At 37.7% G+C, this 12,580-nt stretch overlaps 1 protein-coding gene across 1 annotated transcript in view; it reads left to right on the plus strand.

Annotated features, from left to right (window-relative positions):
- MYO9A (myosin IXA) overlaps positions 1-12,580 on the plus strand; it is a 301,341-nt gene that overhangs the window by 164,362 nt on the left and 124,399 nt on the right. The window contains exon 18 of the mRNA XM_063090574.1: positions 6,978-7,100. Within this exon, the coding sequence (XP_062946644.1) occupies positions 6,978-7,100 (123 nt within the window). The remainder of the gene's footprint in view (positions 1-6,977; positions 7,101-12,580) is intronic.

Below are 12,580 nucleotides of genomic sequence, written 5' to 3' on the forward strand. Positions count from 1 at the left end.
ATATGGAGCATTATTGCATGCAGCCATACAACTTTTATAGTTACTGGTTTAAAATTCAGTCACTTGTATTAAGGGCATCTCCAGCCCTTCATTTTATTTACACAAGTGTGATTCAGAATGCTTTATTTTTATTACAATCCTGAAGGATTAAACATAGGCAAACATTTAACAAATGTTTCTAACAGCCCTTGGCCCTTTATTAATATAGCTGTGGCTTTATTTTTGTTTTTTTGTTGGTGTTTTGCTTTGTTTTCTTAATATAGCAGCTTTATTTACAATAGGCCAAAACTGGAAGCAACCCAAGTGTTCATCAACAGGAGAATGAATAAACAAACTGTTGTGCATACATATAATGGAATACATAACTCACTGACAAAAAAATAATGAACTGTTAATACATAACAGCATGAATGGATCTCAAAATTATTACACAAAAGAGTAGATATAAACTAATATATAGTGACACAGAACAAAGAGGTGGCTCTAAACTAACACACAAGCATTTACAGGGGCCACACCTCCTTGGATCAGAGCAGAAAGATGCCTATAACACATACCTTCCAGTTTCTCCCTGGAAGGGATTTGTCTGCACACTTTTTCAGCTGCTGCTTGAGGATCAGGTTCCCATCTAGCCTGCATCTGGAAGCCAACAGGGCAGACTAACAGTACACCTTTGGGCGCCTGAATGGGAGTTCAGGCACTTACTGGGCCTTTTCCCTTGGCTTGCTTTAGTGATAAAGCTAAGTGTGTAGATTCTTCCTGGAAGACATTTTTCTACTCACTGAGTGCCACAACTTCTACAGCTCCCACCCAAGGGATGGCCTCCATAACCACCTAGCTCTGGGAGTTGACAGGGCTCTGAATTCCCAACTCTCCTTAGAGCACAGAAAACAAAAAGGTAAACATTCACCAGGCCCACTTTCACCCACTATCTCTCTATTATGAGAGGATACATTCTGCACTAAAGCGCAGATATTTGCCACAAATCCTGTTCCTGGCTTACTACAGAGAGAGTAAGAGATAAACTCCTGCTCTCATCTTCACCCTGAGGATAGAAAGAACTGGAACAAGCATGTAACACCCCAGCCTTTCCAACTGCATCTAGAGGGATTGGCTTGTCTCTCATCTGTCTCTAGGTACTAACAGAATTTGGCATATCCTAATCTCCTGGGAGCCACTGAAAACAGAGACAGCAGTTTGGACAAACACAAAGACTTGATAGGCACCTTAAAGTCTCTGGCCAGAGTGATTGGTGAGGTCCTACTCCCATACGAGGCCAGTCTGATAGGGCTGAAAGACGCTGTTCTATTATCTAGTGTGCAGAAACCAACAGAGAGAGTAGAGAAAAATGAAGAAATAGGGAATTGTGTTTCAAATAGAAGAACAAGATTAATGTTCAGAAACTGATTCTAAAAAAATGGAGATACATGATTTATCCGCCTTCATGACCTAATTGCCCCCCAAAGGTCCCACATTTTAGTACTATTACATTGGGGTTTAAGTTTCAACATATGAACTTTGGGGGACACAAACATTGAGACCATAACCAGCAATATCTTATTAGTTCACTTTGTGTCTATAACCTTGCACAGCAAGCAATAAATTATGAAAAAAGAATGGTTAATCAAGCTTAATAAACTAAACAAAGATGATAGATTTAAGAAAGGAATCAAGTAGGTGATGAACAAGAGCCTTAAGAAAGGAATTAACTTGATATTCCTTTTCCTCTAGATCTATGGCTTTTCCCCCCTTGTCCTACTTTATCTTTCCTGTAAATCTTAGTAACCCTCAGATTATCATTTATTTTTATAATGTCCTAGTAGCTTTTTCTTGAATGCAGTGTATCCCTAGCACTTACAACAGAACCTGATCTGTAGTAATCACTCTGTGAATATTTGTTGATTAATCAGGTTAGGTGAGATTTATGAGCAGAGTTCTGGTCTCCAGTTGCTGAGGAAAGCATTGTTCAAAATTCATTTGTTGCTAACCATTCATTCAAACTAATATTTATTGATTAACTACTATGTACCAGACTCTGTTTTAGAAATTGTAGGTACAGGGATGAACTCTACGGTCAGATACACTCTCATAGAGCTTTTCTTCTAGAGAAGAAAAAGAGAATATACAAACAAACAAATACATGAGAAGATAATTCAAATAATTTAGATGATATTATAGGCAAAGAGGAAAATTAAGTGACATGTATTTGACATAGAGGTGGGCTATTTTTTCGGTATGTAAGAAAGAGCTTTCTGAGAAAGTGACATTTAAACTGCAAATTGAATACTGGGTAAAACCAAGCTTTGTGAATGTCTGGCTATAGAGTTCCAAGCAAATGAAAACGTTGGAAAGACTCTGGGGCCAGAATGAATGTGCATGTTTCTTTGTTTGTTTGTTTTACTTTTGCAATAAACTCCTTAACATAAAAGATGTTTTCTTATAGTTATTTAATTTCCATATTCTGTATGGTGCTTTTTCCCATAGTGACAAACATTTAGTAATTAATTTTACCATACCTTTAGATATGGATTATAAAACTAAAACATTATTTCCAAGGTCTTTTGCTCATTAGTATATTAAATGGGGGAAACTAATCATTTTAGGTTCCAGTGCTAATTTGTTTTTGCTTAAGAATAACCTATAAATTATTCTAATTGAATCTTTTTTTTTTTTTTTTTTTTTTTTTTTTTTTTTTTTTTTTTGTCTTTTTCGTGACCGGCACTCAGCCAGTGAGTGCACCGGCCATTCCTATATAGGATCCGAACCCGCGGCGGGAGCGTCGCCGCGCTGCTAGCGCAGCACGCTACCGAGTGCGCCACGGGCTCGGCTTGACTAGTATGTAAAATTATTTTTTATGAATATACACTGAACCTTCCTGTGAAAGTTTTAAAATGCTAATAAAAATAAGTAACCCCCCCCCCCAAATTCAGCACATATGCCATTTCACTTTTTTTTTTTTTTTAATTTATTGAATCAAAATCGATTATACATATTTTTGGGGTTGAACATTGAGATCAATGTTGATTAAATCAATATTACTAGCATATATATTGTTACAAATTGTAATTATTCTTTATGTCCCTTGTCCAATCTCTCCCCTTCCCCCGTTCTCTCCTCCTCCCCCCTCTAATTGCACTAGATTTCTTCTCTCCTTCTGAAAGAATAATGATTACTCTGTTAATTTATTGCCTAGATGATCTGTCCAATGCTGAGAGATGTGATCAGGTCCCCCAATATTATCATAGAGCAGATGCTTCTTCTGTCACTCTGAAATGGGTTTTGTGGAAAGACATCCTCTTCTTTTCTTTGTCTCTGCTAGTGACTCTTCTTGTGTGAACGCACTCCAGTGGTTGGCGGACCATCTGCGTGGTGGTTGTGGCGTCTAGTGGCTTTTGCAGCAGCCATGTTTATTATGGTGGCTGTGGTGGGCCACCCACGTGGAGGTGCTGTTTTGGTATTCTCCTTGGCACTGGTGGTATGCCTGGTTGTGGGGTGTGTTTGGTCCCCTTCTCCATGCCTCTGGTCCCTGGGCAGGCCCCAAGGTGCTGGCTTGGTGTGCCTGGTTGTGGGAGGGTGGTCCGGTCCCCTTCTCCTTGCCCTGGGACCGTGGGCAGGCCCCGAGGCTCTGCCTTGGTGTGCCTGGTTGTGGGAGAGAGGTCCGCTCCCCTTATCCATGCCCCGGGTCCCTGGGTGGGCTCCGAGTTGCTGGCATGTTGTGCCTGGTTGTGGGAGAGAGGTCCGGTCCCCGACTCCATACCCCAGGTCCCTGGGTGGGCCCCAAGGCACTGGCTCAGTGTGCCTGGCTGTGGGAGAGAGGTCCAGTCCCCTTCTCCATGCCTTGGTTCCCCAGGCGGGCCCTGAAGCACTGGCTCAGTGTGCCTGGTTGTAGGAGAGAGGTCCGTTCCCCTTCTCTTTGCCTCAGGTCTCCGGGTAGTCCCCAAGGTGCTGGCATGGTGTACCTGGTTGTGGGAGGGGGGTCCAGTCCCCTTCTCCATGCCTCGTGTTCCTGGGTGGGCCCTGAAGCTCTGGCACGGTGTGCCTGGTTGTGGAAGAGAGGACCATTCCCCTTCTTCTTGCCCCAGGTCCCTGGGTGGGCTCCGAGGTGCTGGCATGTTGTGCCTGGTTGTGGGAGGGTAGTCCGTTCCCCTTCTCCATATCCCAGGTCCCTGGGTGAGCCCCAAGGCAGGCCCCAAGGTGCTGGTGGTGTGCATGGGCCGGAACTAATTTTTTGTCCTTTGCTTCTAACATGGGGGAACTTCCTGGGGGAACCAGTACTTGAGCTGTGTGGTTGTTTAAATTGCTACTTTGGGTCTGACCCGTGGCGCACTCGGGAGAGTGCCGTGCTGGGAGCGCAGCAGCGCTCCCGCCGCGGGTTCGGATCCTATATAAGGATGGCTGGTGCGCTCACTGGCTGAGCGCGGTGCGGCCGGTCACAAAAAAAGACAAAAAAATAAATAAATAAAAATAAAAATAAATTGCTACGTTGCTACTGTTTCCCTAGGGAAGGCTTTTTGTGCAGCTCAGGGTTTAATAGTTGATCTTATAGGTACTTCCAGCTCTCCAGACTCGGTGGATCTGTGTTCTGTAGAATCTCTGATCTGGGCCTGAGTTTTTTCATCAAACTGCACCCCATTCTGCATTCCTGACCAGTCTCCTCTGAGTGGTCCTGTGCTGACTGGGGGGCAGATTGGCTGTCCTTGCTGTGTGCCAGTGTTCTCCCAGTGGGTCCATCTCCCCCACCGCCTGTGCTCCAAACACTTCCCATGGGACGGGCCCTGCGCCAGTCCCTTGCAATGACTCACCAGCCTCTTAATGGCTCCCTTTTTTCCGTTGTTCTGGCTCCTCACTCCTGCGTGGGTCAATGGGAGCCCTATTAGTGGTTTTGCTGTCCTGGGGGCCGCCAAGGCCCTCTTCTTTCTTGCTGCCTCCAAGTAACTCCATCTGAAGGGCACAGCTGCAGCTTCTGCCAGCTCCCACTCCATGCCCTCATCAGCTCGAGCCTTAAAGCAGCCGCAGCCCGAAATGCTCAGAGCAGCTTTTTCTTTCTCTCATCATAGTTTCTTCCACCTTCATGAACTCCGTAGGTCTCTCCTCCTCTTCTCCTGAGCTCCAGCTGACCCAGCTTGGCTGATGTTACATTTTTATAGTTGTAAATTTGATTGATTTGTGGGAGAGTGAAGCTACGGACTGTCTATTCCGCCAACTTGATTGGATCTCCATTTGTTGTTGTTTTACATATCTTTTTTTTTTTTTTTTTTTGGTCAGTAGTGTTTGCAAATATTTTTCCATGTCAGTAAATACAGGTTTTTGTATCTTTATGAGGTGTGTAGTACTCAGTTGTCTGGATGAATACTTTATTTAAAAAATTCTATGTAATTGCATATCTCTGTTGTTCATAATTTTTTACTATTTTTTGAAGTATACTGTCATAAACAACATTGAGATCTTGTTTGATAATTTCCTTAGAATAAATACCTGGAAGTGAAATTGCTTGTCAGAAAGGCTGTACTAATTTATAGTCCTCAGAATGGTGCATATATATGCCTATTTCCCTATATACTCATGAATACTGGCATCTGTTAATCTTTATTGTGTTTACCAATCTGATATGCAGTTAATCTCTTTAAAAGAAAAATGTGTATTTCTTTAAACACAAGTGAGATTGAACAGTTGTCAGTATGTTACTTGCCATTTCTTACTTTATTTGAGAATTGCCTGTTCAGGTCTTCTGCTAATTTTATGTATCTTTTTAAGAGTTTTAAAAAGTTATTTTTATATACAGGCAATAAGTCTGTATCATTTGTTGGAAATAAATTTTTTCTTAAGTCCAGTTCTTTAAATGTATGTTGTACTTTTTACCACTTGAAAGTTTTTGTTTTTTAATGTTTATATTATCAAAATCAATATCTTTTAGATTTTTTAATTTGTCATGTTTTTAACACAATCTTGTGATTTTCATACAATAAGACTTCTATTACTTTTTAAATAACATAAAATTTTACATTGATATAGATATATTCTGTTCATTTACAAACTAACTTCCTTAAATATAGTGTGACTTACAAAATTATGATTGGGTAAAAAAACTTTCAAATACTATTTTACTATCCTATTTTGTATACTTTAGTTGCTTCCTAATTAGATTATATGGTAACACATCAGGATGAGGGTTGATAGGAACTATGCTATGTTTTTTCCTGAATTTGTGTCTCTCACGTATTTTCTATAGTCATGGCATTTTATTTAGTTTGTCTCTGAGTCAGGATTCAGTTGGAGATAACAGTTATCACTGTAGATATTTTTAAGTAGAAAGAGACTTAGTTCAAGGAGTTAGGCACTTAAAAAATTATTAGAAACCTTAAAATTTCAGAGGATTAAAATAACATTGTAGAAGTGACCCGTAGCTGTAATCAGAAAGCTGGAGATCAGGAAGCTGCCAGTGCAGCTGCTGCTTTCAGCACATACTACCTGTGGTTTAATCCATTGATCCTGAAGAAGCTGCTACAACTGTTGCTTGAGGGCTAAGCTGCGTTTACTGTAGTTGCAGTGAAAACACAAATGTCCTGTACCTTGCCTCTCAACATTCACAAAAGTAGTGCCTGGATGCTGGGACCACCGAAAACTAAACTACCTTTTTGTGTATTTTTGTTAGCAGAAACAGAAGTAATAGCCAGATTCTCTGCTTCAGTTATACCTTCCCAGTTTCACACCTGTGCTTTTGTTGGTGAGCTTAAGTCACATCCAGAACTTTAGATGAAAGAGAGTTCAGGAAACTTGGTTTTCTTTTTAGCTTTCTAGCTTCTAGAGGAAGGCAGAAGGAGAGAAGAATGGAGTTGAATATCAATCTTCCATATTCATCATAGTCATAAGATAGGAAACGATCATATAGCTAGGAAATGATGAAAACTGGCTGAGAATTGTTTTGCTTATTCTTTGACTAATTTATGTGAACAATGTCTTTTTTCCCTTCTTTTCAGCACTTGCTAGAGGTAAATTCTTTAAAGCACCTGACAAACCTGACCCTACAGGATCGCATTACCAAGTCTCTTCTTCATTTGCACAAGAAGAAGAAACCTCCCAGCATCAGTGCTCAGTTTCAGGTTATTTACTATTTTACTTATATCAAATTAGAATCTGTTTCTTTCAGATTATCATTGAGAGATCAGAGTGATCTGTAAGATACTTGAATGGGATATGATTCATGGGACTAAAAAGGCATATTTTAATGGTTATTTTGGAAAGAAGTTCCAGAGATGGTAAAAAAAAAAAAAAAAGTCAGCTGCCTTTGTTGTTTATCCATAAATCTCTGGATATATGCCAGAGAGTAATTCATTATTTTCAGTGTGAGGACAAAAGAAGAAAATAGATATTATAAATAAAATCTGACTTTAAACCCTACTGCCCAGATATAGTCACTGTTATTAGCATAATTATGTATGTTTTTTTCTACTTTAACTTCATGCTGCTGCCATTAGTATTTAACCAAATGAGAGTAGGTGTTTTTTTCTGTGTTTATTTTAGTTTTATATATAAAGAATCTAGTTCATTTTTCTTGGCATTTAGAAATAAATATAGTAATAATAAATTAACCAAGTAACTTCCAGAATAACTTTTCAAAATACTTTTAAAATTACCTTTTTTATTCTTCTCAAATCATTTCTCTCTAAAGTTCTATTTATTTGATAGATATTTATGTAAATAAGCAGAAAATCTGGTGGGTAACAATGCTTTACATAATTTTACTCTATCTCTTGTTTATATCACAGAAGCAGTGTTCACTGTTAACTAAAAATTTCCTTATCTATGGTAGCTATGTTAACACTTTTTTAAACCTCCTTTTTAAGCCAGGTTGTTGGAACATAAATTATCTAGTATGTCATTGTATGTGATCTTGTTTGATTTATAAGCATAGTCCTTCAAATAGTGGGTTGGAAATGCCTTTTATTTTAGATAATTTTCACCATAGAACTATAGAATAATTTGAATCTGTGAAGGCTGTTTGGTCAGATACTTTTTTTTTAAAAGGAAAGCAAGAGAAAAGGAAAGCAAGACCAAAGACCCAAATAACTTATTGTGTGCTAATAATTAGCTTAAAGGAAAGGCAATTAATGATAATGAAATCTCTGCCATGAATTTAAAAAATCTTTCATAATTAATAATATTATGAGTTAATGGCATTTGGTTGTAAGTAAAAAGAATAGGATGTGTTGCTTGGGCAAGCCTGTCTGTTCCTTGGTGCTGTCCTGACATTTCAAAGTTTGGCTCTTTGTAGATTTAGAAATGCGAAGATTGAATGAGTTATAGGAAAAAAATCATGTTAAGTTATAAACACTGCTATGTAAAGCAGTATCTAGGTTTATTAATATACAACATAAATATGAGTCATAAACAGACTTGATACTATTGTTAGTTAATTAGTATATTTCACTCAATTAGCAAATCAACATGAGGAGCCAAATTCTGGTCAAAAGGTAATTTGTTGAGCTTGGTATCTGAAAAGGGGGTATTAATCTCATAATTATAAAGGGTAGAATCATAAAGCTATTAAGTGTCCTTTGTTTTGTCACTTTAGATCTTTTATACGTGCCTTATATATCAAAATCATTCTTTAATTTGAAGAGTAGAATATAGCTACTGCAATAAACACTTAATTATAATCACAATCCTATGTTGACCCTGAAAATCCCCCCAAGTTCAGGAATTTCAGATATTTTCAATGTATACTTGTGTATTTAATTTTTGCAAAAGAGTTATCTTTAATGTTTCTAAAAGATTGCTAAATTATTACCAAAGTAATAAATTAATTTTTGATTATTTAGAAAATGTGTATGAGCAAAAAAAATCAGAATCATCTATCTTCCTGAGATAATGACTAATATACTGTATTTTCTAGGCCCTTTCCTAAATATTTACACATATGCAATATCTAATTTACACATATGCAGTGTCTAAGTTTTCCTCCAACGATTCTGTAAGATAAAGCTATTATACAGGTGAGGAAACTGAATAACAGCTAAGGAAATTGTAAATGGTGGAGATGAATAGCACCCAGGTGTCTTTGACTCCATGTTCTTCCTATGAATGTTTATTTTCATCAGAATGAAATCATAGAACTCACAAAGGGTTAAGTGATACAGGAATTGCTCTTCTGCTATAAGCAACCAGAAAACTGGACAAAAGATATGAATCAAATGTTTTTCTGATATTAGACAATAAGCATTTTAGGACTCTGACCTCTGAAAAAAGGGAACTAAATGAGGAAAGCCCCAGGTTAATTTCTGAAGGCAGTTTGTTATACAGCTCAGGAAGAGGGAATCCAAATAAATGTCAGTGGTCTTGCTAATTGAAGAGATGGAGATAGAGAGATAGAAGCAGCTAGAATTTGTGGGGCACAGTAATGGGGAGGAGGAAGCTGCATGAAGAGAAAGAGCTAGAGATCTGCTGAGGGGTCTCCTTGAGTGTATGGCTGATTTCTGATCTGTGTATATGCAGGTTAAAACTTGGGCCGAGCCCGTGGCGCACTTGGGAGAGTGCGGTGCTGGGAGCGCAGCGATGCTCCCGCCGCGGGTTCGGATCTTATATAGGAATGGCCGGTGCACTCACTGGCTGAGTGCCCGTCACGAAAAAGACAAAAAAAAAAAAAAAACTCCATGAGACTGGGGAAAGAACCACCAGCATCCTGTAGGCCTAACAATTTCTGATACTTATACAGGACTAGAGGAATAATTTTGTTCCCACCAGCTGGAGTGGGGTGACCTGTTGTACATGGGGCATTAGGTAGAGTCCTCAGAAAGACATTGCTTTAGTAATGGGACTGAAATAGTCCTAGTGTAAAAAAAAAAAGTCCTAGTATAAAAGCTGCTCTAGCCCTGCCCTCACAAAGCTTAAAAGCAAGTCTTGAAAGAATCAACCTGATCCTATGTAATTTAAGTGCATACCAGAAAAAATGTCTGTCACTCTTTAAAGGAATACAACAAAGTCCAACAATGTAAAACACAATGTCCAGCATCTAATCAGAATTTACTAGGCATGCTAAAGTCGGGGAAAAAATAACCCATTACAAGGGGATGGTGGGGGTGGAAATCAGTCATTAGAAACAGACCTAAAAATGACAGAGATGGTAGAAATAATAGGGAATATTTCCAAATAGCTATTATATATCTTTTAACTATGCCCAATAATATAACACATGAATGTGATGAGAAAAAAATAGATATCTTATTGAAAGGAGACAAAAGAATCTCTGGATGCTGCCCCAGGAGAGGGAGCTGTCATTCCCCTCCTCTCATCTACTTCCTGTTTCAACCAATAAAGGCTATTTATTACATTAAAAAGAAAAAAAAGAACACATGAAAAAGACTGAAATGGAACTTTTAGAAATTAAAAAGATGTAATATTTGACAGTAAAAATAAGCTAGATAGGGTTAATATCCATTCGACAGTTCAGAATAATGCATTTGAAGTCATATTTAATTGAAAACAAAGCTCGGGGAGAGTATGAAAACACACAAGCCCAGAGAGAAATAACAAAAATGGAAAGGAAAAAAAAAAGAAAGAAAGAAAGAAAGAAAATAGGATTGATAACTGGTGGGACAATATCAGGTAGTCTAACATAGGTATAATTGGAATCTCAGAAGGAGAGGAAAGAGAGGAAGGTGCAGAAAAACATTTGAAGAAATAATGACCAAAGTATTTTCTGATTTCATGAATCTCAAGCAGAACAAACAAAAACACACCAAGGTACATCATATCAAATTGCTAAAACCAGTTAAAAGGAGAGCATTTTAAACATGGCCAGAGGGAGAAAAGTCATATTAATGTACAATGAAATGAGGACAGGAATAACAGTTCATTTCTCGTCAAAAACTATAAAAGCCAGGAGACAAGAGACTGATATCTTTAAAAGGCTGAAAAGAAAAAAATTGTCACTTTAGAATTCTGTTTTTTTTTTTTTTTTTTTTTTTTTTGCACTGGCTGGTCTGGGGATCCAAACCCTTGACCTTGGTGTTATCAACACCATGCTCTACCCAACTGAGCTAACTGCCAAGCCCTTTCACTCTAGTATTCTATAAATAGTCAGTCTTTTAAAAATGAAGGATAAATAGAGACTTTTTCAGAGAAAAAAGTTGAGAGAATTTATTGTTAACAGATCTACAATACCAGAAATATTAAACACGGAAGAAAAACGGTGAGAAAACTACATGGAAGTTTGGATCTACACAAAACATGAATAGTGCCAGGATGATAGAAATATAGCTAAGTATAAAAAATAAGTTTTTTCTTCTTTTAATCTTTTAAAAACTTAATAGGCTGTAGAAAGCAAAAATAATAGTATATTGTGAGATAGAAATAAAATATATGACAAAAGTATCATGAAAGAAGGGAATGGCTAAGTGAAAGTATCCTCTTGTAAAGTTTTTATAGTATACAGAAAATGGTATAACATTATTTGAAAGTAAAGTAAAGGTGAAACCCTAGAGCAATCCTTAAAAAAAAATAGAAGAAGAGTTATAGGTTTTAAGCTAATAGAACTATAATGGAATAATAAAAAAATAATCAAAAAGAAAAGACAGGAAAAAGAAAGATCAGATTGACAAATAGAAATAAGTAGCAAGATGGTAGATACTATGTATATTTTCTTCATTATTTTAACCTTTTGGTAAATTCCCACCCTCACTGTACTCTGGAGCATTCCCTTGTGAGAGTTTGTCTCACACAAGCAAATGTTAGTTTTTGATGAGTTAATCTCTTTGACCACCGAACTTTCAAAGTAGTTAAAGCTTTAAATTATGAGCGAGGTGATGGAAGTTGATCATAAAGCAAAGAACTGTGGTGTTTATGCATAGATCCATTGGTGAAAGTCTGGCCACTTCATACATATCGTGTCTCTACTCAATTAGTTCCTTAAAAGGAGTTTCGTGTCTTTCTCCTGATATATTTGGTCATGCATATACTGTTGCTTTTATATCTGCTGAAACCTGCTGGTAAAACTGCTGCCCTTCTCCTGGCCTGACAGGCCTGCCTGACCAGGTGCTCAGGGACCCACGAGTTGGGTAATATAATCACCATTACATTGTTACTCAACATAGTCTTTTGCTTAAAGTGGTGGAAACACTATATTCTTCTCTTCCCTGGCCTAAGGGTCTTTATAATTTTAGGTATAAGGAAGATGTCAGATACATTAAGTTTGTTGTTTGTAAAAATCTGAATTCTCTGAGTAAATGCCCATTGGTTTGAAGAAATAACCCACTTTTAGTTCTACCTCTGGAACTAAGAATTTAGTCATTATCCAAATTAAACCAAGCTGATTTTTATTCTCTGAACATGTATCTATATATTAGTTTTCTGAAGTAGTTACATATTACTTTTATAGTCAGAGAAAAAGCTGTCTAAAAAAGAATATTTTTTAGAAAGACTGTTTGGAGCAGCAGGAAGCAGATTGATGGTAGCCTGGGGCTGTGGATAGAAATAGTTATTGCAAAGGGGCAGGAGGGAACTTTTTGGGGTGATAGAAGAGGTCTAAAACTGGATTGTGGTGATTGGTTGTACAGCTGTATAAATTTACTAAAACTTATTGATT

The sequence above is a fragment of the Cynocephalus volans genome, chromosome 3 (genome assembly GCF_027409185.1).
Source record: "Cynocephalus volans isolate mCynVol1 chromosome 3, mCynVol1.pri, whole genome shotgun sequence".
Lineage (NCBI taxonomy): Eukaryota > Metazoa > Chordata > Mammalia > Dermoptera > Cynocephalidae > Cynocephalus > Cynocephalus volans.